The 26,064-nt window shown below is 39.8% G+C and overlaps 1 protein-coding gene across 14 annotated transcripts in view; it reads right to left on the bottom strand.

Annotated features, from left to right (window-relative positions):
• UBAP1 (ubiquitin associated protein 1) overlaps window positions 1-26,064 on the bottom strand; it is a 111,610-nt gene that overhangs the window by 3,211 nt on the left and 82,335 nt on the right. For 11 of the 14 annotated variants that reach the window (XM_081519523.1, XM_081519508.1, XM_081519492.1 and 8 more), the window contains 3 exons: window positions 22,390-22,430; window positions 14,342-14,466; window positions 6,894-7,817 (listed from right to left, as the gene is read on the bottom strand). In XM_081519523.1, the coding sequence (XP_081375649.1) occupies window positions 6,894-7,817; window positions 14,342-14,466; window positions 22,390-22,423 (1,083 nt within the window). In that variant the 5' untranslated portion in view covers window positions 22,424-22,430. Of the gene's footprint in view, window positions 1-6,893; window positions 7,818-14,341; window positions 14,467-22,389; window positions 22,431-22,905; window positions 24,230-26,064 lie in introns of all 14 variants that reach the window. The other 3 variants (XM_081519561.1, XM_081519569.1, XM_081519577.1) reach the window with 2 other exon arrangements.

Here is a 26,064-nt window from a genome sequence, read left to right as displayed (position 1 = left end):
CGGCCAGCTCAGGGCTCCCATGCTCTGAGGGCACTGCCCTTCTGCCCCACACCATGTACTGTGCTTTGCTTTCCTGCAGCAGCTACTGTCCTACAGAAGCAAGGCTGAAGACTACCACCCTTCCAGGCTATACCCTCAAGGGCTGGAACATGGTCCCTAGGGCCCAGCCTCTACTGCACTGGCTACATACAGGCAGCCTACTCCTACCACCGGCCCCCAGCCTGACTGGACAGATTCCCAGACTTAAACCCTACCACCCCTTCTGATAATAATCAGCCCCAAGGCAAAAAGGCAGCTCACTCCCAGGCTAAAGGACAGAACCACCATGGGAAAAGCTCTCTGACAACTTGGCTCATCTCCCAAGAACCAGGAAAAATCATCCAAGAAAATTTTATTTAACCCTCTCCTTTTTTTAGGGGAGTGGGGAAGAGGAAGGGAGGAGGAAAGGAGCCTGCTTATCCTAGAAGCATGTTCAAAATTCTATAACTATAACCAGATGCCCTGCTCCAAGTCAGCTGGGGGAAGCCCAGAAGATTCTACAGGCCTCAAAGCCTGCAGTGTCTGCTGAACCCTCTCACCAGAGAACACTCCAGGCAGTGCAGTCCTGGGGCTCAGTCATCAGGTTACAAGAATCACGACAGGGCATGGGAACTGGAGCACACCAGTCTGGCCACTTTGCAGGCCCAAAGACTGTCTCTGTCTTTTTAGGGGCAGGCTCTGCCTGGGCCTGAAAATACCAATAGCCAAACAGCATCTTGTTCATAATGCTGGCACAGTACTTATCACGTAAGTAGGAGCTCCCAGACGTTAGGTACAATGTCACATGCAGTTCTGAATGCTCAAAGCCTGGCTCTGAGCTTGAAACTTACACGGCCCTGATATGTGTGTGTGCGCGCTCAGTGGCTCAGTCATAATTGAGACTCTCTGCGACCCAAGGACTGTAGCCCGCCAGGCTTCTCTGTCCTTGGAATTTTCCAGAATGGGTTGCCATTTCCTTCTCTAAGGGATCTTCTCAACCCAGGGATTGAACCTGCATCTCCTACGTCTCCTGCACTGGCAGGCAGATTCTTTACCACTGAGCCAGCTAGAAAGCCTGGGCCCTGATACATTGACTCTCCCTTCCAAAATCCACTAAAATGACAATAAAACTGTATTAACCTTTAAGACTAAAGAAAAAGAGGGCGTAACAGAGGATAATGTATTTCAATGAAATTTTAGAACGTGCAATGCTAACGGAGGCAGAGTAACTGGCAGAAGCAGTGAAATTACAAGTGGGAGATGGGAGAGTCAGTCCAGCAGGAGACCCATGAGAAGGTTTCAGCATTTCGAAGCACCAGGTACTGTTGCTGCTGCTGCTGCTAAGTCGCTTCAGTCATGTCCGACCCTGTGCGACCCCATAGACGGCAGCCCACCAGGCTTCCCCGTCCCTGGGATTCTCCAGGCAAGAACACTGGAGTGGGTTGCCAGTTCCTTCTCCAATGCGTGAAAGTGAAAAATGAAAGTGAAGTCACTCAGTCCCACTCTTAGCGACCCCATGGACTGCAGCCCACCAGGCTCCTCCATCCATGGGATTTTCCAGGCAAGAGTACCAGAGTGGGTTGCCATTGCCTTCTCTGCCAGGTACTGTTGGGGTAAGGCAAAGTACAAAGGCAGTGATCAGCAGAAAACCCTCAGGCAGACCTTCCCCACCCCACCTCTGCGGAGATAGAAGGTTTACTCTAGAAAATGGGAATCAATACCAAAAAGGACTGAGGATACCAGGCACAGCATATGGCAGAGTGAGGTACAAGAACCAAAACGGGATTAAGTAAGCCTATCTCAGTATCCTCACTTTCTTTAGCCTTCAAGCAGAATTCTTAGATAAACTTTAATAGCCCCCAAGATCTTCATATGTTGATGTTTTACAGAGCTCCCTTCAAAGCCCTGGTGGCGGTAAAGCGTCTGCCTGCAGTGCGGGAGACTCGGGTTCAATCCCTGGGTCCGGAAGATCCCCTGGAGAAGGAAACGGCAGCCCACTCCAGTACTCTTGCCTGGAAAATCCCATGGATGGAGAAGGCTGGTAGGCTACAGTCCATGGGGCCGCAAAGAGTCGGTAACGACTGAGCGACTTCACTTTCACTTTCTTCAAAGCCTTCTCTGGTGGCTCAGATGGTAAAATCTGCCTGCAATGCAGGAGACCCACGTTCGATCCCTGGGTCGGGAAGATCCCCTGGAGAAGGGAATGGCAACCCACTCCGGTATTCTTGCCTGGAGAATTCCATGGACCGAGGAGCCATGGAAGTCGGACTACAGTCCATGGAGTCACAAAGAATCAGACACAACTGAGTGATTTTCACTTTCACTTCAAAGCCAACTAACTAGTCAATCTTAACGATCAGCAGGCACACCCAACATACATATTCCCCCCATTTTGACTGTTTTTCTTTTAGTGACTCACTCTTAAAACTGAATAGAAAGCCAAAGCCACGAACATAAGACCTAACCAGAAGAGGGAAAAGACAAAGCAGTTGGAAATTTAAAATAAAGTAAAACTTTTATTTAAAAGATTATGAGATTTTTTTAAAAAGGTATGATAGTCAGGATACGTTTCAGACAGTAAAACATAAAGTCAAAGAGATAGGAAATTAGAAAAACAGCCAAGGAGGTCCAACATCCAGCTTATAGGAAGAACAGAGAAAACAAAAGTATAAAACAAACAAATCACAACAACCAGATTTCCAAAACTGAGCTGAGCCTTTGCCTGAAAGGATCCAGGAGGGTCAAGCACAATAAGTGAAGATAAGCACAATAAGTGACATTTACACTGGTAAATGTCAAATCTCCAGAAATGAAAGAAAGGATCCCAAAAGCTTGTGGGAGTAGGGGAAGAAATCCAAATGGCACAGTATTGCTAGAAAGCAGAGGTGCTTGTACTTCACTTTGAGAGCTTTATGTTTTTAATTTTTATTTATTTATTTATGGCTGCATGGGGTTTTTATCGCTGTGTGCGCACTTTTCTCTAGTTGCATCAAGCTGGGGCTACGCTCTAGTCGTGGTGCACAGGCTTCTATTACAGGGGCTTCTTGGGTTGCGGAGCACGGCTCTAGGTGTGTAGGCTTCAGTAGCTGCGGCTCCCAGGCTCCAGAGCATAACTCTGACACACGGGCTTAGCTGCTCCAAGGCATGTGGAGTCTTCCCCACCAGGGACTGAACTCATGTCCCCTGTGTTGGCAGGCAAATTCTTAACCAGTGGACCATCAGGGAAGTTCCTGAAAGTTTTTTGTTTTTAAGAGAGTAATGTCTTAAAAAATTTTTAAGGAAAATGATCTTCAACTAAGAAATCTAAATTGAGCCAAACTATTATTCACACATGAGGATAAAATTTAGACATTTCTGGATATTCAAGGATTCAAAAACAATAGGTTAACCAACAAAATTGAATGTATTTGAATGAGAAAATTATCACTAAGTCTTTGATACTCTTGGAGCATTTGGACAAAACTAGCATCAGGCACAAAGAAATTACACAGAATTTTTAATGGGGCAGTTAAACTATAAAAAATAAAAGCTACCAAGAAAATCATCACCACCACAGTATACCATCCCAATCATAATATTAACTAACATTAATTGAACCAAAATTTGTGATATAAATATGATGGAAGATACAAGAAGAAGGTGGAAGAAAGGCTACTTACTATAAGGGCTAAATTCTCAACTTACTGTAACAGGCAGTATAAACCTAAAATTCATAAATTTAGAAAATGCAATGTAAGCATCCAATTTAGAAATACAGCAATAAATCCCTGTATAAACAGTCGAAGAGTTGAAAGTACCTGACTATGAGAAGCAAAACCGGAATCAGGAAGAGGTGAGGCAGGGAACTACTCTTTTTCAATATAAGCCTTTTAAATGGTACTTGGTTTCATTAAAATATTCTTGTATTACTTTGATAAAAATAAATTCATTTTTTATTTTTTAAAATTTTTCATTCCGTTCTTGTGTCTTTCTTTTTCGAGGCTTCCTATTTTTTTTCCTATTTCTCTTTTTGGCTGTACCACACGACTTGTGGGATCTTAGTCCTGTCCAGGAATGGAACTCAGGGCCATGGCAGTGGAAGTGCCGATTTCTAACCACCGGACTGCAAGGGAAGCCTCTCCTTTTTTTAATCTAGAGATGGAGAGTGACTCTATAAGTATTAAAACAATGGCAACATGAGAAATGATCAACAGATTCAAGCACCAAAAAGCTAAGAGATTATATATTATCAGAAATCATTTGAAATACAATTTAAGAGGGAACTGGCACTTCTCGTATCCTTCCTGGCCACAATAAGTAAATTGAGAACTCAAGTACAAGGAAAAAGGCAAATGTTTCACTGAAGTAACTCTGACAGAGTGGACAATATATAGCCATACCTGGAGAAAGAGAACCCGATGGCAGATGAGCCTAACCTGTGAGCAGAGCAAGGCCTCTGGAGGGGCTGAGACGTGGTGGGAAGAGACACTGATTAGGGCTAGACCAGGCATTGTGTGTTGGACACAGAATAAGGGCACATCACAAGACTGTTCCTCTCAAGATGATTCCATGGAGTTCTCAACTTCTAAGATTAGTTTATACAAACAATGACACATGAAAATCTGAAAAATGAGACCCAAACACTGGGCCTGAAACAGATGACAAGAACTAAATTCCAGAAATTCCCTGGGAGTTCCCATGTGAAGGATGTATATGGCCCAGCTGATGACCATCACCCCCTACCTCCAAGTCACTGTCTCGAAGAGAAGTGCTTCTCTCACCAGGAAAGGTTCCAGCTGGCGGCTTCAAAGGCTCACTAAGATAGAAAGCCAGGCTGAAACTAGGCTTTGCTCCCTAGGAGTAAGGGTCTCGACCTCCTTAAAAGATCACAACTCCAACTCTGTTTAAAGCTGCCCCCAGAGGGCAGCAAATCCCCAGGCCAGGATGAAGCAGGGACCCTCGTACCCTAAAATGGATGTGCCCAAAAGAAACTGCACAATCAGATGTGTCAAAGAATGATGAGTGTTCTGGTTTGAGAAATACCCTCTGCAATTAGTTCACTGGCTTTGGTCTTTCAATGGTTCACTTTAACACTCTTAAGTTAGATGGGGGTGAGGGTGGGGGATGGTGGTGGCTGAGGATCCCTAACCTTCTGGAGTGTTTTTAATTTCTCTAAAGCATACAATGAATTATGGAGTAGAGAGAAGTATCCTGCTGACCAGAGCCCAACCACAAACCAGGGGGAACTAGGATAAGGCCCATGCTAAGAGATGTTACAGGCTTCACTGGGGACTTCAACAGTAAAGAATCCACCTGCCAATGCAGAAGACACAAGTTCCATCCCTGGGTCGGGAAGATCCCCTGGAGAAGGAAATAGCAACCCACTCCAGTATTCTTGCCTGGGAAATCCCATGGACTTGAGGAGCCTGATGAGCTACAGTCCTTGGGGTCACAAAGAGGTAGACACGACTGAGCGACTAAACAAAAACAAGAGATGTTTATGCACCCTATTGAGTTTCTCTGGGCCAAGGTCCAATGACATTTACAAGCAGCAGTAAGCTCTCTGACAATGGAAGCGCTCACACAGAAACAATCATTTACCAAGAACGTTACTGCTGGGAACTTGCACTCTTTCTAAGGCAGGCCAAAGCTCATCTCTTCTACCAGCTAAGAGCAGGTTGATTATGGTCTCAGAGATATCCAACCAGATATCCAACCAGTACAATCAGGCTCCTTTCTGACTCTAAATACCACCTCGATATGCTGTTATTTAAAAATCTGAACTGGTATAACAAAAGGTTCTTGGACTTCTATGATTTCTATTCTATAATACAATTAACATATTGTTCTGTGCTGCTGAAACAACCACATAAAGTAACCTCCCTGTATATGCAACTTCTCTGTGTGACCAAATCAGATTTCCTTCAAGATGATACAGTTCAGCTCAGTCGCTGAGTCGTGTCCAACTCTTTGCGACCCCATGGACTATAGCACGCCAGGCCTCCCTGTCCATTGGCAACTCCCAGAGCTTGCTCAAATTCATGTCCATCGAGTTGGTGACGCCATCTAACCATCTCATCCTCTGCTGTTCCCTTCTCCTCCTGTCTTCAATCTTTCCCAGTATCAGGGTCTTTTCCAATGTGTCAGTTCTTCGCATCAGGTGGCCAAACTCAAGATGACACAAGTTACAGTTTTTCTATCAATCCACCCTTCAACATTAAATCTGTTCCAACCTTTCCCTCTCCCTCCCTCTGGAGAAAACTGCGTAATTCTTAGTAGTAAACCAAAAAAATAAAAAGTAATTGCAGTATTAAAATCCACAGGTTTAAAAATGGCAAATTTCAACCTTTGGCTCAAACTTCCCCAGTTACTAAAGTACCACCTAGTTTGAAGAAACATAACCCCAAATCAGTGAAACACACAGGAGCCAACTTCAAGGCAGAATGAGATAGGAGGAGGGAGGAGAAGAAAGTGGGGAGAAGATAAAATAAGGAGTACCAAGCAAGTGTAAAAAAAAAAATTAAGAAAGTTAATAGGAAAAAGTAAAAAGGCACAAAGAGAGCAAACCTTTAAAAAATGCAAACACAAGACATGGCAGCATGGAAAAAAACAAACTGATTAGGCAGGAAAACATCATTCACATGCTACACATTATCTTTTTGAAGGAAAACATTAAAAAAATACAAGGAGGAAAAAATCATTACCAGGTTAGGTGCAAAGCTAATAATCTCTGTCCTCAGAAAAATAACCAGAACTATATGTACTTAAGGTAATCAAGGTCAATTTGGTCATGCCCCATCCTTCCTTAAATCTTGAAAAGAATGTAAGGGTGGCAACTACTGGGTAGGATTTAGAAATCTGTGGAGTTTTACTATAGGGGGATTTAAAAGGCTTACCGTGGGACGTGTATTTGGAGGTGCTGATTCTTCTGTGCACACAGACAAGACAGACAGGGAAGGCGTCTGGGGAGGGGTCAGGGTTGGCACCTCTGTGCCACTGTCCAAGTTCAAAGCTGAAAGCCCAAGGGTAGGATGCCCATTGAGCTCACTGGCACTGCTTTGGGCGGAAGGCTTTAAGGAATTCCGGAGCGTGCCACTGCGGAGGCAGGATGTGCTATGGAAAGTGCTTGCCATCTTGGGTGTCTTCTGACTGCTGTCATCAGAGTCAAGTTTGGGGAAGGACAAGGACTTGATATTGCTTACTGCAGGAATTGGGGGGAGGGACACTTTGGAAGACAGTGACATCTTTTCACAGTTGCCCAGCTGTGGTAAGGTTACAAAGCCATTGGGTTTGTGAAGAGGCTTGAAATCTAGGGTGGCCCGCTCCAGGGAGGCCAGGACCTCCTCCTCCTGTAACACAGACCCAGAGCCGCCTCGAGGCAAGTTACTGTCCAATAACTGGGCCATAATGGGTCCACTGGTTCCCACCAGAATGTTTCTCAGCTCTTCCTTCTCATCAATAGTTTTTAACTCCAGATTATCAAACGGGTCTTCTTCACACTCGAAGTCAGCAGGATTGAAGTCTGCCTTTGTGTGGGGCGGGCTGAGAACTTTCTGTTTCATGGCACTGCTGCTGACCCGAGTCGGGGTGAGGATGCTGTTGTGCTGTAAGCTGGCAAGGATGGGGTTAATAGGAGGCGGCATGGTGGCTGCACTGTGAGGCTTGGAAAAGCTCATTTTGCTGTCACCCTCTGGGCCACTCTTAGAATTCACTTTAGCTTCTGCTTCCTCAGCCCTGCGCTCTGCTTCCCACTGGGCTTCTTGGATCTTCTTAATATCTTCAGCCCACTCAATGGTTTTCTTTTCCAAGGAGAAGTCATACTGCAAAGATATATCAGAGAAAGGTGTGAACCCAGGTGGCCATCCCTCCCCCACCAAATTCACTTGTTTCTCACCCTGGCACAAGGGAACTGGACAAGGCAGCATTTAAGGTGTATTGGAGGATCCCGCCTCAGGAAAACTAAGACTTCCTAAGCTTGTGAGATTTAATCAGACTTTGCTCCCAGGTTACATATAGAAATTAATGAGGAAGAGCTCCCACCACCTCTAACCATATACCCAGGTCATATGTACCTCGCTGCTTCCTTTGCTTCTCTCCCCCCAAGCCATTTCCCTTCCTAGAATTCTTCACTGGAGGCTCAGGCAGAACGCAACCACCTCTACGAGGCTTTCCTGATGGCCCATTCCTTCCTCTGACCTCTTACATAGTACCTGTCTCTACCACTTGGTGCTGAGCACATGTAGCTTTAATCTTGCTCTTAAACATTTCCCCAACACTATCACAAGCCTCGTGTGGGCAGCAACTGGGCTTTAGACCCTCTTAAGATCTCTATTATCTAACACAATGTCCTATGTGCTCAATAATAACAACAGGCCCTAGTATTTAAGAAGCACTTACAAGGTGCCATGCATGATTCTAAGCACTTTTTATGTATTAGCTCTCTAGATTTTCTCAACATTACAACGGCTATGCTCAAGGTCATGACGCTGCTAAGCAGTTGAGCCTGGATCTGAACCCAGGCAGTCTGACAATATATTCTATGCTCTAAACCACTACCAAATTACAGTGAACAGACTGTACTTTAACTGTAGGAAAAGTGCTTATTAAGAAATCTAGACATATTCAAATTAAGATTTTTACAGTGCAAATTCAACAAAAACAAACCACCTCATAAAAATATGGCCAGAGGATCTGAGTAGAATCTTCCAAAGATTGGTCAGAGGCACATGAAAAGATGTTCACTAATCCCTAATCACTAATTATTAGGGAAATGCAAATCAAAACCACAATAAGGTATCACCTCATGCCCATTAAAATGTCTATTATCAAAAAGGCAAGAAATAACAAGTGTTGGAGAGAATGTGGAGAAAAGGGAACCTTCATACATATTATTGGTGGGAGTGTAAACTGGCACAGCCACTGTGGAAAACAGTATGGAAACTTCTCAAAAGAATTACCATATAATCCAGCAATTCCACTTCTGGGTATTTATCCAAAGAAGACACAAAGACCAATTCAAAAAGATATACGCACTCCTGTGTTCATCACTATTCACAATACCAAGATACAGATACAATCTACATGCCCATCAATGGATGAATGGATAAAGAAGATGTGGGGGAGGGGTGTGTGTATATGTATGTACATATGCATGTGCAATACACACACACACACACACACACAAACACACACAATATGAAATTAAAAAAAGAAAAATGAAATCTTGTTATTTGCAACATGGACAGGCCTTGAAAGCATTATACTAAGTGAAATAAGTCAGAAGGTGAAAGATAAATACTATATAATTCCACATGTATACACACACAAGCATACAAAACAAAACAAGAACACAGAGAGAAAACAGATTAGTTATGAGCTGAGGGACAAAAATTGAGTAAAGAAGGTCAACAGTGTGGTGAGAGATGGAAACTAAATTCTGATGGTAAGGGTGCTACAGTGTATACCCAAGTCAAAACATAATGCTGTATACATGAAACTTCCACAATGCTATAAATCAATGTTACTTCAATTTTCTAAAAAAGATTTTACAGTATAAACTGCACAAAACCTCACTTCAAGGTTCCTTAATAGCTTTAAGCATTGTTCAGTCATTAAGTCGTGTCTGACTCTTTGCAACCCCATGGACTACAGTACACCAGGTTTCCCTGTCCTTCACTATCTCCCAGAATTTGGTCAAATTCATGTTTGTTGAGTCGGTGACATCATCAAACCATTTCCTCCTCTGTCACCCTCTTCTCCTCCTGCCTTCAATCTTTCTCTCCCAGCATGAGGGTCTTTTCCAAAGAGTCGGCTCTTTGCAGCAGGTGGCCAAAGTACTGGCGCTTCAGCTTCATCCATCAGTTCTTCCACTGAATATTCAGGGTGGATTTCCTTTAGGATTGATTGGTTTGATCTCCCTGCTGTCCAGGGTACTCTCAAGAGTTTCAGTGCTACAATTCGAAAGCATCAATTCTTCAGCACTCAGCCTTCTTTATGGTCCAACTCTCACATCCATACCTGACTTGGAAAAACCATAGCTTTGACTATATAGACCTTTGTCAGCAAAGTGATGTCTCTGCTTTTTCTTATGCAGTCTAGGTGGGTCATAGCTTTTCTTCTAAGGAGCGTCTTTTAATTTCATGGCTGCAGTCACTGTCCGCAGTGATTTTGGAGCCCAAGAAAATAAAATCGTCACTGTTTCCACTTGCAGCTTCAAGTATAGATCAATTTATAAAAATTTCATTTGTATACTTGGAAAAAATTACCTACTATACTAAACAAAATTCACCTAGAACAGGAGTAAAAACCTCTGGTGTTCACCCTAAGGCATCAAAGCTAAACAGTGTGTCTGGAGACACAGTAAGAGTAAAGAGGGGAGAGAGGAAAGAGGCCTACCATGACAAGAGTCTCAGGGTAGAAAAAACAAAGTAGAAGAAAGTAGGTTTCATCCCTAAACCTTTCAGCTACAAACAACACAACAGAAACCTGGAGATACACATGTCAAGTTCATTTACACACTCCTGAGTCAGTTACTGGGCCTCAGAAAAACACTTGGGGTATCACAGGGCTTCCTTTCTACCTCTAATGGGACAGTGAGAAAACAGCACTGGCCAAAGGTTGCTGCTTCTAACTAAGGTGGTGGTGGTTTAGTCGCTAAGTCGTGTCCGACTCTTGCGACCCTGTGGACTGTAGCCCGCCAGGCTCCTCTGCCCATGGGATTCTCCAGGCAAGAATACTGGAGTGGGTTGCCATTCTCTTCTCCAGGTGATCTTCCCGACCCAGGAAACGAACCCGGGTTTCCTGCATTGCAGCAGATTCTTTACCAAAAGAGCTATGAAGGAAGGAAATCCAATTTTGCAACTGGTTTCCCCCACCAAAAACGGGCATGACCAACTTCCCACTGCCTGTAAACACAGGTCTCTGAAGTTTTACTCCCAAAAGCAACTGGAAATTTCTTCCCTCTGTAATAAAACCTTGAGTGTTTAAGATACCAAAGTAATGTAGAATACTTGGAACATAGCAAAAAAAACAAACGAAAAACAGAAAAAGTTAGGAGAATTATTGTAGTGAAAAAGAATGTGATTTTTGAGTGTGCAATAATAAATAATAACAGCATCTAACATTTATGGAGTACTAGGAATCAGAGTAAGCATTATAAATGCACTATTTTTCTTAGTCCTTATAACAATCTTGTAAGATTACACAGCTATTACATGGCAATTCCAGCCCATGAATCAGTGAACCAGAGTCTGCTCTAGGCTGTGACACTAAGGGCCACCCTCCACTACTGCGGCCATCACTACTGTTTTATTTTCAATGAAAACTTTCTGGGCCTGGGTGCAAGGTCTCCGTATGATTTACTGACTCGCTTTGATGACTTTTAACCTGAAACCCAAGGGCAAATATGAAAAAGTCACACGAAGCTTCAAGCTATCTGTTTAGGGCTCTAGGTCTGACTCCTTTCTGGGTAGAGAGGGAGCAGCACCAACACCACAGCCTAACCCCCTCCCGGAGACCCGAGGCAGTCAAAGTTTAAGGCAGCTATCTGCAATGAGAGAACAAAAACACTTTAGCTGGCCCACACAGGAATGGAGCTCGGAGCCCTGATCTCCTCTTTTGTCATTAGTGGGCACTGTGAGTATGCCAGGCAAAGAACCAGGCACTCATTAGGGCTTCACGCAGATCAAAGAGAAAATTCCCAGCAAAGCCTACAACGGCAACAAATGTAGGATTCTAAACAAATTTTCAGAATGATTCAATGAGGCAGTGAATAACATGAGAACTACTGAAATAAAATGCAGGTGTTATTTAAATCATATTGCTAATAATGTCCTGCACACAGGGTACTATTTACTGAATATTTGCTGTTGCCAATAAAAAAGCCACCAGGCAAGCAGAACAAGGTAAAACTTCACATGGGAAATTGCCATCTCTTCTGGCCCAATAAATTCTCCATACAAAAGGAGGATCAATTCAGTATACAAAAACATGTAAGATATTCAACATTACCTGAAACTAGGGAAATGTACATCAAAATCACCATAAAAGAGGGACTCCCCTAGCAGTTTGGTGGTTAAGACGCACTGCTTCCACTGCAGGGGATGCAGGTTTGATCCCTGGTCAGGAAACTAGGCCCACATGCCACACCGTGAGGCCAAAAAGAAAAAAAAAACCATGAAACCCCTGCACACCCATAAGGATGGATATAACCAAAAACACAGATGATAACAAAAGTTGGCAAGGATATGCAGAAACTTGAAACTTCATGCAGTGTAGGCAGGATTATGAAACTGGTATTGCCACTTTGGGAAACAGTCTGGCAATTCCTCAAAAGGTAAAACACAGTTAATATATGATCCAGCAATTCCACTCCTATGTACATACCCAAGAAAACTGAAAGCATATGTCAAACAAACATTCACAGCAGTATTGTTCCTAAAAGCCAAAAAACTGGAAACAGTCAAAAATGTCTATCAACTGTGGACTTCCCTGGAGGTCCAATGGTTAAGACTCCTAGCTTCCACTGTAGGGGGCACCGGTTCAACGCTTAATCAGGGAACTAAGATCCCACATGCCGCTCAGTAGGACCAAAAAAAAAGTCTTTCACCTGATGAATGGATAAACAAACTGTGGTATATCAACACAATGGAATTATTCAGCTATAAAAATCAATGGGTAAAACTTGAAAACATCACGTTACATAAAATAAACCTATCACGTATGTATTTATATACTGTCATATATAAAAGACTGAATATTGTATTATTCCATTTATATGATATTCCAGAATAGACAAATTCATGAAGACAGAAAGTAGATTTAGTGGTTGCCAGGGTTTGATGGGAGGGGAAAATAGGGAGTGACTACTAATGTACACTGGATTTCTTTTGGGGGTGATAAAAATGTTCTGGAATTAACTCTAAATATAATAATAAAAAGACTCCACTTATTTGCATACCTTAAAAGGGAAAATTTTGTGGTATGTGAATTATTTATCAATAAAGCTATTATTTAAAAATGTAACAAGTTCTCCCACTATGATTATTCCCTACAAAAGACTAGAAGAAAAAACAAAGTTTTTATTATTATTTTTTGGCTGTGCCATGCCACTTGTAGGGTCTTAGTTCCTCAACCAGGGATTGAACCCAGGTGCTCAGCAGTGAAAGCACAGAATAATCCTAACCACTGGATTGCCAGGGAATTCCCAAATCTTTCTTTTCTCCCAAGAATACACTTTAGAGTAACTTGGTAATGCTTTGGCAAGAAGTTGTATTTTAAAAATCTAAAGTCACAGAAATAAGCATTTGGGTGAGTAGTGTACCCTTCTGTTTTTCCATGTAACTTCTTCTCTAAACTGTATGTTCCTTGAGGACAGTGTAAGGCATTTGTCTCTATCCTCAGCCACAGCAGAGTGTCTCTCAAAAGCAGACATTCAATAAGTGTAGGAATTCACATAGCATGGGGGCATTTGCTGCTTTCAAGATGTAATTTTATACATTTATATATAACTTGAGCTTTAACAATGCAAGGACTGAAAAAGAAGCTATTGAGGGAATGGCATTTAAGCACAGTCTAGAAGAATAAACAGATTTTTAACAGGCAGACCACTTTCAGTATGGTGAGAAAGAGGAGACTATTTCAAGCGGATATAACCACTCATACGAAAAGCATGATACAGACAAGTACATGAAGTACATTCGACAAACCGCTAATATCCTGGTTTGGAGGGAATATGGAGGAGATGATAAGCTAAGGTACTCGACCATTATCTTATGTCTAGACTTGATTCAGTAAGGGCTGGTGAATCATTGCTAAGTTTTTGTATTCAGGAATATTTTTCTAGAAACAATATGAAAAATAGAAGGAAAATTCTGTAAGCTCCTCTGTAAGCAGAGGAGCCCATTAAAGAGACGATTGAAATAGCCCAGGTGAAAAACTAAGGTAAGGATAAACTGAATGGCAAAGGGAAGACACAGCAGAGAGAAAATATTATGTAACTTGAGTGACCAAGAAGGTAATGAGCACATTTATAGAAGGAAAGAGGAGAAGAAGCAAGTCAGATGAGCAATAGGAATGTTTTGGGCAAGGTACAGAACCCCAGGAACATACAACCTAACAGATTATACAAGATCTGTAAAAGATATATAAACATATACAAAGGTGCTGGGGGGGTTGTGCACATGTGCATGCCTGTGTGTGAGAGAGACAATGTGAGCCAAGCAATAACAGGAGCTATCAGAAACATAAATAAGAGATAGATTTGTTTTTCTATTGCACTATACATCAAATTTTTACTCCTTAAAATTTTAAATGTACTAAACTTTAACTAAAAATTACCACTTACCTGTACTTCTCTGACAACCTGCAAACAATCAGGCAAGGAGAAGCCAATAGGAAGACCAACTTTAGCTGGTGTTTTGAATTTGTCTCCTATCTTAAATGGGACATCATCAAGGTAACTGAAAGTCCCTACAATCAAAAATAGACAATATCAGCAAAGAACTTATTATTTGTTTTTGTATAATCTTATGTCTAGGATACAACATTAATTTATGCTATCCTAAGACTAGAAGTTACAGAGTTCCTTCTTTGACTGCTTACCTTCTCCTGACCCTAGATCTCTAAGGAAGAACTCCCACTCGAGTCTACTTGATTTTACTTTGGTCGGGAAGATCCCCTGGAGGAGGGCATGGCAACCTACTCATTTTCTTGCCTGGAGAATCAGCATGGACTGAGGAGCCTGACGGGCTACAGTCTATAGGGTCGCAAAGAGTAGGACAGGATTAAAGCGACTTAGCACACACGAAAACTTGGCACAAAAGCCAAAGTACTAATAGTAACCTAAAAGGCCTCCCCAAATGCCCATTTCCTCTCTTGCCCTCAACTCCTGGCTTACTGCACTAGGTCACAGTGATTCTTTATTCCTCAACCATGACATGGTCAAAATTACCTCAAAAAATCTGCACTGGCTGCTCCATCTGGAATGCTCTTCCCTCAGATAATCACATGGCTTGCTCCTTCACCTCCTTCAGTCTTTGCTCAAATGTCACTTTCGAAGTGAGGCTTACCCTGACCACCCTTTTAAAAATTACTCCCATACCCTAACCACAGTAATCTCACATTACTATCTATGTTTCTCCATTGCACTTATTACCTTCTAACATATTATACAATTTTCATTTTAATTGTTATTTATTGTCTGTCTTGCCCAATGGAATACAAGTAACTTGCCAAGTATTTAAGTTTATTTACTGATGTAGTCTCAAAACCTACAGTACTGCCCAGCACATATAAGGCACTTATTAAATACTGCTGAACTGATGACAGAATCTTGATAGAATCTCCACAAAAGAACCTCTTTGGTTAGGGTTTCTCTACTCCATTAAGGATCATTTTTTAATTAATACAAAGCACTACTCTAAAAAAATTTTTAAAGTGATATTTTGGAGTTGTGGAAGGAAAACCAGACAAGACCAGGGAGTCAGACTAGGATTATCGGAGACACAAGCCATACACAACTGAACTGCTTTTAACTCCCTAAATGTTCTCTATCCATCACAGATGAGTAATACAGAAAGATGGGACATTATAATCAACTAATTGGATCAGACAAAATGAAGTCATTCTTGTCTATGAATCTTACTAGGTATACACTCCAAATCAGACCATCTTTTCTTTTCTGGATCAGGTTTGGGGCTAACTTGATGGCAGAAGTATCAGGGACAATGAAAAATACAGTTGATAAAATAAATTTTGCTTTTTGAATATTAGCAGCTGGTAGAATAAGGCTTGTTTCTGGGTCTCACACATGTATATCTTCTTGAGTGTTCTCATGGACAGAATAAGACAATTACACATCTTCCATGAAGAGGCTTCTCTTAATAAAAACTCTGTAGATTTCAAGACTTATCAAGGTCAAGATATATTTGTAATCTTGTCATCACTCCCATTTCCCAAGAGCAGTAGACACTGCTCTGATACACCTGAAACCTCCAACAGAAAGAAGGCTCCTGTTCCACCCTTGGGGGAGAGGTTCTACCTCTTTCCCATATAACCTCTGGCTAGAATTAAAACATCTTAACTGTCTCTCACTCAGATAGAAGAACACAACTGTGTTCAATTTAATAATTTTTCTGAGGCACAACCATAATTGTTAACATTCTCAGAAAGTTTTAAAATTGGTCATATTTGTGTAAGTGTTTTCTCAGGTGCCAATGCCTGTCACATTCCCACCCTTATTTACTTGATTAATCATGTCTTGTTCTTTAAGAATGAGCTTAAGAAAAACTTGCTTCTCAATCTCAGAACAGGTCTTACCACTCTGTACTGTTAATAGTTTGTTTCTTTATACTCCCTGCCCGCCCCCCACCAAGACTTTAATCAAGACTTTGATCAAATTCCTATCCACATCTCCCAGGCTCAACACAACATTCAGCAGATGAGATCTGCTCAATGAGAATAAAGACCACATGGTCTTATACTTCTCTTAGGATTTATTAAAACTCAAAATGATTTACCTAAAATGGCAAAGCTAGTGATGAAAATGTTTTAACAGATATTCATGCAAGATGTAAGCACATTTGTAAGGTTCTGCAGACAGTCACAAAAATGTACCAGAGGTACCAAAAAAACCCAAAGTATCAGGTACCATCACAGCTTGCCAACAAAACCCTGGTTACAACACTAAAATCTTCTGCCACTTAAAATGCTTTACAGTATAGAGATCAAAAGCAAGGCTCTTTGAATTTGTAAAGAAGTTTTACCTGTTTTCCGTGAAAACAGGTGCTCAAAAGTTACTGAAAGTTAGAGTCTACCTTCAGCTAGTGCTCTGATTAACTGGAAACAAAGCTGGAACTAGTATTTTCTAAGAAGCACTGGCAAGACTTACAGTCAAGTTCATATTCACAAAATTAAGTCTTCTGTTTAAGAAAATGTTAAGTACACAAAGTAGGTTAATTATGACACATACATATTTTAAAAATCCTATGTATAATAATACTTATGTGCATATATGATATACAAATATAAGAAAACCTATCCACATTAATACTAACAAAATTTTCTTAAATGAGTAATTCTTTTAGAGTTTGGTAATTGGCAGTTGAGGGGGGAAAACTATAAAAAAGAAAGTACTTAAGATATGTGAGCCAAATGACAGTATCTTTAAAGAAAGGTGTTCAGTTTCCCTGCAGACCTTCCAGTTAGAAAATTAATGCAGTGCTGTATATGCACATGGATGACTTCTATTCTATAAACGGAAGTAGGTCTTGGCTTAGAGACTGACCAGATCAAGTAGAACATCTTGAAACAATTGTGATTTCCCTTTATTAGCACCAATTACAGGTAACTGCTTTAAAAGCAGTTTTATTTCACTAACAAAGCCAATGCCTGGGTGATTTAGCACATTCTCTAACCTTCTGCCCCTCCCCCAGGCTTTGTTAACAGGGAATGAGTAAACAAGTTTCATGATTATTGGGAGGAGTTCAGTTCAGTTCAGTCGCTCAGTAGCGTCCGACTCTCTGAGACCCCATGAATCGCAGTAAGCCAGGCCTCCCTGTCCATCACCAACTCCAGAAGTTTACCCAAACCCATGTCCATTGAGTCGGTGATGCCATCCAACCATCTCATCCTCTGTCGTCCCCTTCTCCTCCTGCCCTCAATCCTTCCCAGCATTAGTCTTTTCCAATGAGTCAAGTCTTCGCATGAGGTGGCCAAAGTATTGGAGTTTCAGCTTCAACATCAGTCCTTCCAATGAACAACCAGGACTGATCTCCTTTAGGATAGACTGGTTGGATCTTCTTGCAGTCCAAGGGACTCTCAAGAGTCTTCTCCAACACCAAAGGCAAAAGGGATTTAAGAAATAGCAACAAAAAGCAACTTTTTGAATAATGGACAGAGGTTAGTACAACTGAATGAGGTTGCTTTGAGGATTACAAAGAATATTTTTACAAATATAACCAACTATACCTTAGGAACTATTTATTTTTAGCCAATATATCAGAATATCTATTTAAAAACATCAATTTCTCTTGTATCTCAATACATTTTATTATTAAATAGATTCAATAAAACCTCAAGCACATGGCCAAGAAAATTAAGCACTGTGGCTAACAATTTTCTGGCTCAACCCAAGTACCTTTTAGTTTCAGTCTTTATTACTGAAGATCCTTCTGTAACATCTGAGACCATTACCCTCAGTTTCATTAAAAAAAAACAAAGTACACCTCTGATGGATGTGGTTGTTCCCTGAGGTCAGTTTCCGCACACTGCTTGCCATTATGCCATGGTAGAAGGAAACAGGCTGAAGGTGTAAATAACTCAGGATAAATTCTGAGAAGGTTTCATTCTGTTTCCTTTCTTTCTAAATTGCTGATACATTTATGATCTTGTAACCTGCCTGATTTTCTGAAAAAAATGTAATTCTACATGGGGATAGAAATTCCTAATAGAGGGTAGCAAAAGGATTACGCTTAATGCAGATTTTACTGTGCATTCAAATTGAGGTTTTTGAAAAAGAAGACTAGATCAAATTTAAAATTAGGTGAAAATGGCAATTCCATTAACTATCATTACCTTAAAGCTGTAAATCAGGTTAACAGTTGCAAAATTAGATCTATAGATAAATGGAGAGACAAACACACACACATACACACATACAATTATATTAAGTATCACTATAAGATAAGAAGTCAAAAGAAAATGTTATTTATACCCTAACAAAAAACAAGATAGCCTACAAAATCAGCTTTTTAATATGCACAGTCTGGCATTAAATCAAAAATAAGACACAAAAAAGCAAGAAAAAGTGATCCATCATCAAAAGAAGAACTCAAATGCAGGGAGAGCAAAGATATTGGAATTCTCAGAGAACTTTAAAAAAAACTGTAATCAATGTGTTAAAGGTTCTAATGGAATAGGTGAACACGTGTGAGCAGAAGGGGAATTTCAACAGAGAAATGCAAATAGAGACAAATGGAAACACTAAAAATTCAGTATGAGACAATAAAATTTTTGATAGTTCATAAGCCAGGCTATGCTAATCAGAAGAAAATACTCAGAAGAGGAAAGAATTAAAGAACTTGAAATTAGGTCAAAAGAAATTAAAAGAATTAAAACACATCAAAAAAATGGAACAGAGTCTTAAGAGATCTCTGGGACAATATCAAACAGCCTAATGTGCATGTGATTAGTCTCAAAAGGCTGAGAGAGATATATGTAGCAAAAGAAATGAGAGAGGAGATAATGGCTGCAAATTTTCAAAAGTAGTAAAAGACATCAACCCATAGATCCAAGAAGTTTAGCTAACTCCAAGCAGGGTAAATTCATAAAAAAATCACACCAGGGCACCTCATAGTCAAAATGTTGCAAACAAAAGCTAAAATCTTACAAGAGGGGAGATGGGCATCATATTATGTACAGAAGAAAATGATAAAAGGATGGTTGACTTCTCTATATTACACTGTTACTTAAAAAACAGCAGTAACACATCAACTTTTAAAACAATCTATGGACTTCCCTGGCAATTCAGCAGTTAAGACTCTGAGCTTCCACTGCAGGGGCACAGGTTCCCTTGGTTAGGAAACTAAGATCCCACACGCCACACAGTGTGGCCAAAAAATAAATATATACATTTTTTTCTACCATTCAGCAGAAAAAGTAATTCAATATCTTAGTAAAAATTACACAAAGAGCAAAATAAACGTTTCTAAAAGTTAGCTAAAAGTGGTCATAAATATGACAGCTTGGCCTTTAAAAGGAGGGAGTTTAGTTTTATTAAGCCCAATTACAAAGACATTTTTTTCTCAAATTAGAATCTCAAGGCATTCTTCCAGATACTAAAAAGTAATTTGTTGAAACATTTTTTAAAAAAATCCTTTAAAATTCACTTCTGGAAAATAACTTTTTCTCAGATAAAACAAGTGGAAAATTAATTAAAAATTAAAGAAGACTGCATTCAGAAAGGCCGGCTCTAAACTGAGCCACAGGTTTGCAATTTACATAATTTAAGAAAAATATTTTTAAAGGTCTTTGAAAAGTTACAATATCTCTTATTCTATTATTTAGGTGTATATGGTTATTGATGACAGTGAAAGAAGTTCCATCTCAGCTGAAAAGAATGAACTTGAAGAAAAATAAAATACTAGTTATAAGACAGCACAGTATAAGATATAGTCAGCCCAAATCTTTAAATTTTAAAAAAATATTTTCATATCCAGTCATGACAGCAGCTGTTACCTCCTTGTGCACACTCCAAATGACCTAGAATCACACACACACACACACACACACACACACACACATTATCTAATCCGCAATCAGATAATACCTAACTTAGGGGGGACCAACCCAGAGGCTCATAAACTAAATGGTGTCAAATCAGATACTCCCTTGACCAGGAGATACAAAAAATTTAGCTATACGATGCTAGCCACTTAAGTTCAAAAATCAAGTATCAAGAAGCAAACATAACTAGGGAGGCCATTTTTGGCCCTGTGCACTCTACACAAGTAGGTCAAGAAAGCACGTCTATAAACAGAATAAAAATGGAGCACGTCCGCAGAGAAGAGCATGAGAGATGGACAGAGTTGTAGACTTCGTTTCCTGGGTTTCTAATTTCAGCCTTGTAAGGCCAGGCAGAATTTGATTTCCTGCATTCAGATGCCTACAAGATTACCTATTAAATATTCTCCACTCATTCCCTTTAATTTCTGTTTCTTAAACTAAATGATATCTAAAAATAAGATTCTTTATTTTAAAAACCGAACTAAAGCCACCAAAATTCAAGTAGGAGCTCAGCAAATTAAAGCAGAAGCCAAAGAGAGAAAATCTTCTCAAATTTTACTCAGACAGAATGTCTCACTTAAACAGTAATATTTTGGTTAGGAATGTAAAGAGAAGGAGGAAGTCCTTAAAAAATTAATTTTCACTGATCAGAATTATAATCTTCTCTCTAGACTGCTTAGCTGGTATACATAATAAACTAAGGTCCAACTTATTTTCACTCCAATGAAAACGGAGTTTCCTTGTTCTTTTCTCTCCTAGGTCTTCCCTCTCTCCTTGGCTCTGTCCTCTCTTTTCCCTTGAAAAAGTGATCCAGAGGCAACTAAGATCTGCCCCTCTGTATCATGTGAATACTTTGAAAAAGCCCTGTAATGATCCTTAATGGAGTTAGCTTACCTGGAAGATCTGATGCCTGACCCGTTACACAGAATACAAATTCCAGAGTTTGAATGACTGTTACAAAAGGATTTAACAAAACATATGCAAGCAATGTATGTAAGCATATGCACAGTGGTGGTTCAAAATAGTAAAGCTGTTGCATAAAATATATAAACAAGTTAAAAACCATAGTAACTGTTGCACTACTCTGACTCAGCTAGTGATATTTGTAGATCAGAAGAGCGTAATGATACATGTTACCATTCAGTCTAACAAATCACTTTTACAATGACATAATTTTTAAAATGGAAGATTAGTTTTAAAACCCCGTTTAAAATAATTGTGTTATCTGGATATTTCTGGTGTTTCTTATCTTTTACTGTATGAAAAGATGGTCTAATTTTAACTTCCTAGGTACTTCCATTCCTATCAAATGCAGGTAACAAAGTTTATTAATGTATTCATTTTGGAAGGTTGTATCTCAGAAAAAAGATGATAAACTATTAGTTTTTAAGTGCAAAATTGTAATTCCTGTTGGTTGGTTGCTAAGTCGTGTCCAACTCTTTGCCACCGCATGGATGGTAGCCTGCCAGGCTCTCTGTCCATTTAATTTCCCAGGCAAGAACATGGGAGTGCGTTGCCATTTCCTTCTCCAGGGGATCCCAACCCAGGGGTCAAACTTGTGTCTCCTGCATTGGCAGGAGGATACTTTACTGCTGAGCCACCACAGAAGCCCAAAATTGTCATTACAACTACCAATACTTTGTAATATATTGACTTGCTAATCATGCCTCATTTGTAGTAAATTACTTTTTTTTTATGGAGGGAAAATACCTAAATCAAAACATTATAAAACATTAATTAAAGGCTTAGAATTGTTCACACCTCATGGAGAAGAGATGGACCAGTGAATAAGAGAGGGCATGGTAACTACTTCAAAATACTGCTGAAGAACAACAAAGACAGACAGGCTCCCTATACATCTCCATTAGTTTCGAGTAAAATAAACACAATGACACTCAAAAGTTTAACTATACATTTGAAGAAATGCTTCAATATTAAAGTTATATGTGAAGTTCTATGGAATGCATATAGGCTACACTGTTGTACAACTTTATTTTTATTTTTCTCAATTGGCTCATTTAAATAAACAAAAAGGGACATTTACTAATGTGATTTCAAATTCTCTGATCAGATCAAAACTTAAACCATAATATCTAACACTCCACTTACCATGAAAATCTGCACCCAACTTCTTAGAAGCCATTTAGAACCTGAAAAACAAAGAAAAATGTCTTATCCACATTACACCTCAAGGGAATGTAAACAAAGTGTCATAAGAAAATTCAGATACCAAAAAAACCCAGAAGACTAAAGGGTTCCAGGACTGATACAACCTCAAACTTCTCAGTCCCAAAGTCTTAAAAAAGAAAGCAGAAAGGAGGAGAAACCCGTTTTCTGTAATAAAAACAATCTTGTAATCCACATGTTCTGAAAACAAACAAAATATTAGAACAGCACACTGGCCACTGACCAATTTATATGCAAACTGTCCAAAAAAAAAAAAACCTTACTAAACACTTATCTTCCTGATATAAACTACAAATGTCAATACTTAGCAGTTTTCTCAAGATTTTTAAACCATCCCATTTAATTCAGTTATGTAAATACAGACCTTTTATTGGTAATGAACTGTAACTGTTAAGACTGACGCTTCTGAATTAGGAAGTTGATGACGTACAATCTTACCTATCTGTTTGGCTGCGCTGGCCTTAGTTGCGGCACGCAGGATGTTCGTTCTTCATTGTGGTATGTGAACTCTTAGTTATGGCATGTGGGATAGAGTTGCCTGACCAGAGATTGAACCCGGGCCGCCTGCACGCACTGGGAGTACTGAATCTTAGCACGTGGACCACCTTGTACTGTTTTAATTTTGTAAAAAATTCCAAAAAGGGGAACCTTCCTGGCAATTCAGTGGTTAAGACTCCATGCTTCCACTGTGGGGGCCAGGATTTGATCTCTGGTAAGGGAACTGAGATCCCACAAGCTATAATTCCACAGGCTGTGTGTGCGGTGCCGCCCCCCAAAAATTCAAAACATGAAAGAGGAAGATCCACAAAACCACACATCTAGCTTAATACTATCTTTGCACTTTGCCCCTACATAAGCAGGTACAAAGTCCTTCTCTTGCACAAACAACCTGAGTTCTTCAATTTAAAGTTGATTTCCCTTGACGCAGTGTTTGTACCTTTAACTTAAGACATAAGAATAATGAATCTATAGTATGGTCTCTACCAACCTGCATTACATACAGTACAATGAAAAGCATCATACTCAAAATGATCTACAGGCATATCCCATTCTACTGCAATTCAATTTACTGCACAAATTAAAGGTATGCTCAACCTTACATTAAGCAAGTCTAAGGAGTGAGGCACCATTTTTTCAAAAGTATTTGTTCACCTCACATCTGGTCACATTTAGGTAATTCTCACACTATTTCAAACTTCTTCATTATATTTGTCATGGTGATTAGGGACCTTTGATGTTGTAATTGTTATGGCATTTTTTAGCAATAAAGTATTTTTTAATTGACGTATACATATTGCTTTCTTAAATGATGCTATTATTGCACACTTAACAGGTTACAGGGTAGTGTAAACATAACTTCTATATACACTGGACAACCAAAAATCTGTGTGATTTGCTTTGATATTTGTCTTCTTCAGTGGTCTGGAACCAAAGCCACAATATCTCCGAGATATGCCTATATTTTCCACTTAAAGTTTTTTTTTAAAGAAGGCAAGAACATCACACCTATCATGTGAAAAATCTTTAGAATACTTAAATCTGTACAGGATTTTAAGAAACTGACAAGTTGATTTTAAAATTTACATGTAGAACTTCCCTGGTGGTACAGTGGGTAAGAATCTGCCCGCCAATGCAGGGACACAGGTTTGATCCCTGGTCTGGGAAGATTCCACATGCCAAGGAGCAACTAGACCCCATGGACCACAACTACTGAAGTCCACGTGCTGCAACTATGGAAGCCCATGCACCTAGAGCCTGTGAGCTGCAACAAGAGAAGCCAACACAATGAGAAGCCCATGCACTAGCAATGAAGAGTAACACCTACTAGCTGCAACTAGAGAAACCCCATACACACCAACGAAGATCCAGCACAAACAAAAATAAATATTTTTTTAATAATCAGTTTTTTAAGTAATAAAATTTACATATAATGGCAAAGGAAACACCCAAAACGATTCTGAAAAAGAACAAAGTTGGAGAACTTACCACCTAACTTCAAGTCTTACTATTAAATCACAGTAATTAAGACAGTATGGGGACTTTGCTTGTGGTTCAGTGATTAAGAATCCACCTGCCAATACTGGGGACACAGGTTGGACCTATGGTCCAGGAACTAAGATCCCACATGCCACGGGGCAACTACTGAGCCCACACAGTACAACTACTGAGCCCATGAGCTCTAGAGCCCATGCTCCGCAACAAGAGAAGCCCATGTGCCACAACCCGAGAGAAGCTCCCACTCATCGCAACTCGAGAAAGCCCACACATAACACAACGAAAAGCCTGCATGCCATAAGGATGTCCTAGCACAGCCAAAATTTAAAACAAATTTTTTACAATCTGAAAGATAATAAATTAACTCCCTTTAATGAGGGGAAAAAAAGCAGCTACCAAACAAACAGAACAAACCACTTCCAATAGCCCATTCCTGATTCTAACTTAGCCAAGGCCATCTCACAGAGGCAGTTCTCTAGCTTATTTCACATCCCAACTTATCTGTCCTACATTGATCAGAAAGTCATACTATTTATTGTCCTGATGTTCAATGACCCAACACTGTAGGTAATGTAGGTACCACATTAAGACCTACTACTAGCCAGCAAGTGTCATTCAACGGTAGTGTTAAGTGTCAAAAGCAAACAATTACCATGCCATTTCCATTACTCATAAAAAGTTACTGGTTAGTTAACTGCTATGGACTTAATTACAACACGGACTAGAAGACAAAGGTTGTGCTCAACCCAATTAAGGATAAAAAGTATTATGGAAAAAGTACACACTCGCATATTTTAAAGGAAGCTACATTTTAGAACACGTGAAAAGAAAACCATTGGAAGGAAATACATTAAAAATATCTAAAGTGGCTGCCTCTAAGTGGTAGCACTGGGAATAATTCATAAAATTTCTCTGTAGTTTCTGAACACTCTATGGCAAGCAAGTACTAATTTTATAGTGTCTTTAAAGCTTTACTTTAATAGTTTCAATTTCCAGTATGATGTTGGGATGAAGCATTCTGGTTGCTATTCTACTAGTTATAGAATTAAAATTTTAAAGTATACGGATCATCAATTTTCAAAGAACCAACAAACCATACTGAAAATGATTTAACTTTTTTTGTATGAACCGAAGACTTCATAGAATCTTACAGGCTTCAGTATCATCATAATGTACATAAACCACAACAATACAGGGAGACTTCTAAACCCAGAAGCAAGATTCTTGGCAGCCTCAATCTTCCCACAGAGGCACAGACCAGAAATGTGTTTTTTCTGTATCTCTGTTGAAAGCAGGAGAATCTAAGCGTCTAGATACTCACAGACAGGTGCAGGAAATTAGTGTTTTCATGTCTTTTCCTAATATTTATTGATATTGTGGGATATCAGCTATTTGAAGAAGCAGATGTTTTTGAGCAGTAAATGGCTTAGCAGAGACTCTGATTTTTTTTTTTTGAGGCGATGATTTAATAAATTATTTTGTGAATAAGCTAACATCAGGAATGTCTTAAAGAAGTTCCACTAAATTTAAATGAATTTTTAATAACTTTTTAAAAAAGGTTCGACCAACGACAACACACAGAATGGGAGAAAATGATCTGCA

This window comes from Giraffa tippelskirchi, chromosome 1, assembly GCF_054371585.1.
Source record: "Giraffa tippelskirchi isolate mGirTip1 chromosome 1, T2T-mGirTip1v1.2.pri, whole genome shotgun sequence".
Classification (NCBI taxonomy): Eukaryota; Metazoa; Chordata; class Mammalia; order Artiodactyla; family Giraffidae; genus Giraffa; species Giraffa tippelskirchi.
The sequence above is the reverse complement of the archived record's forward strand: the minus strand, read 5'-3'. Positions and strand labels throughout refer to the sequence as shown.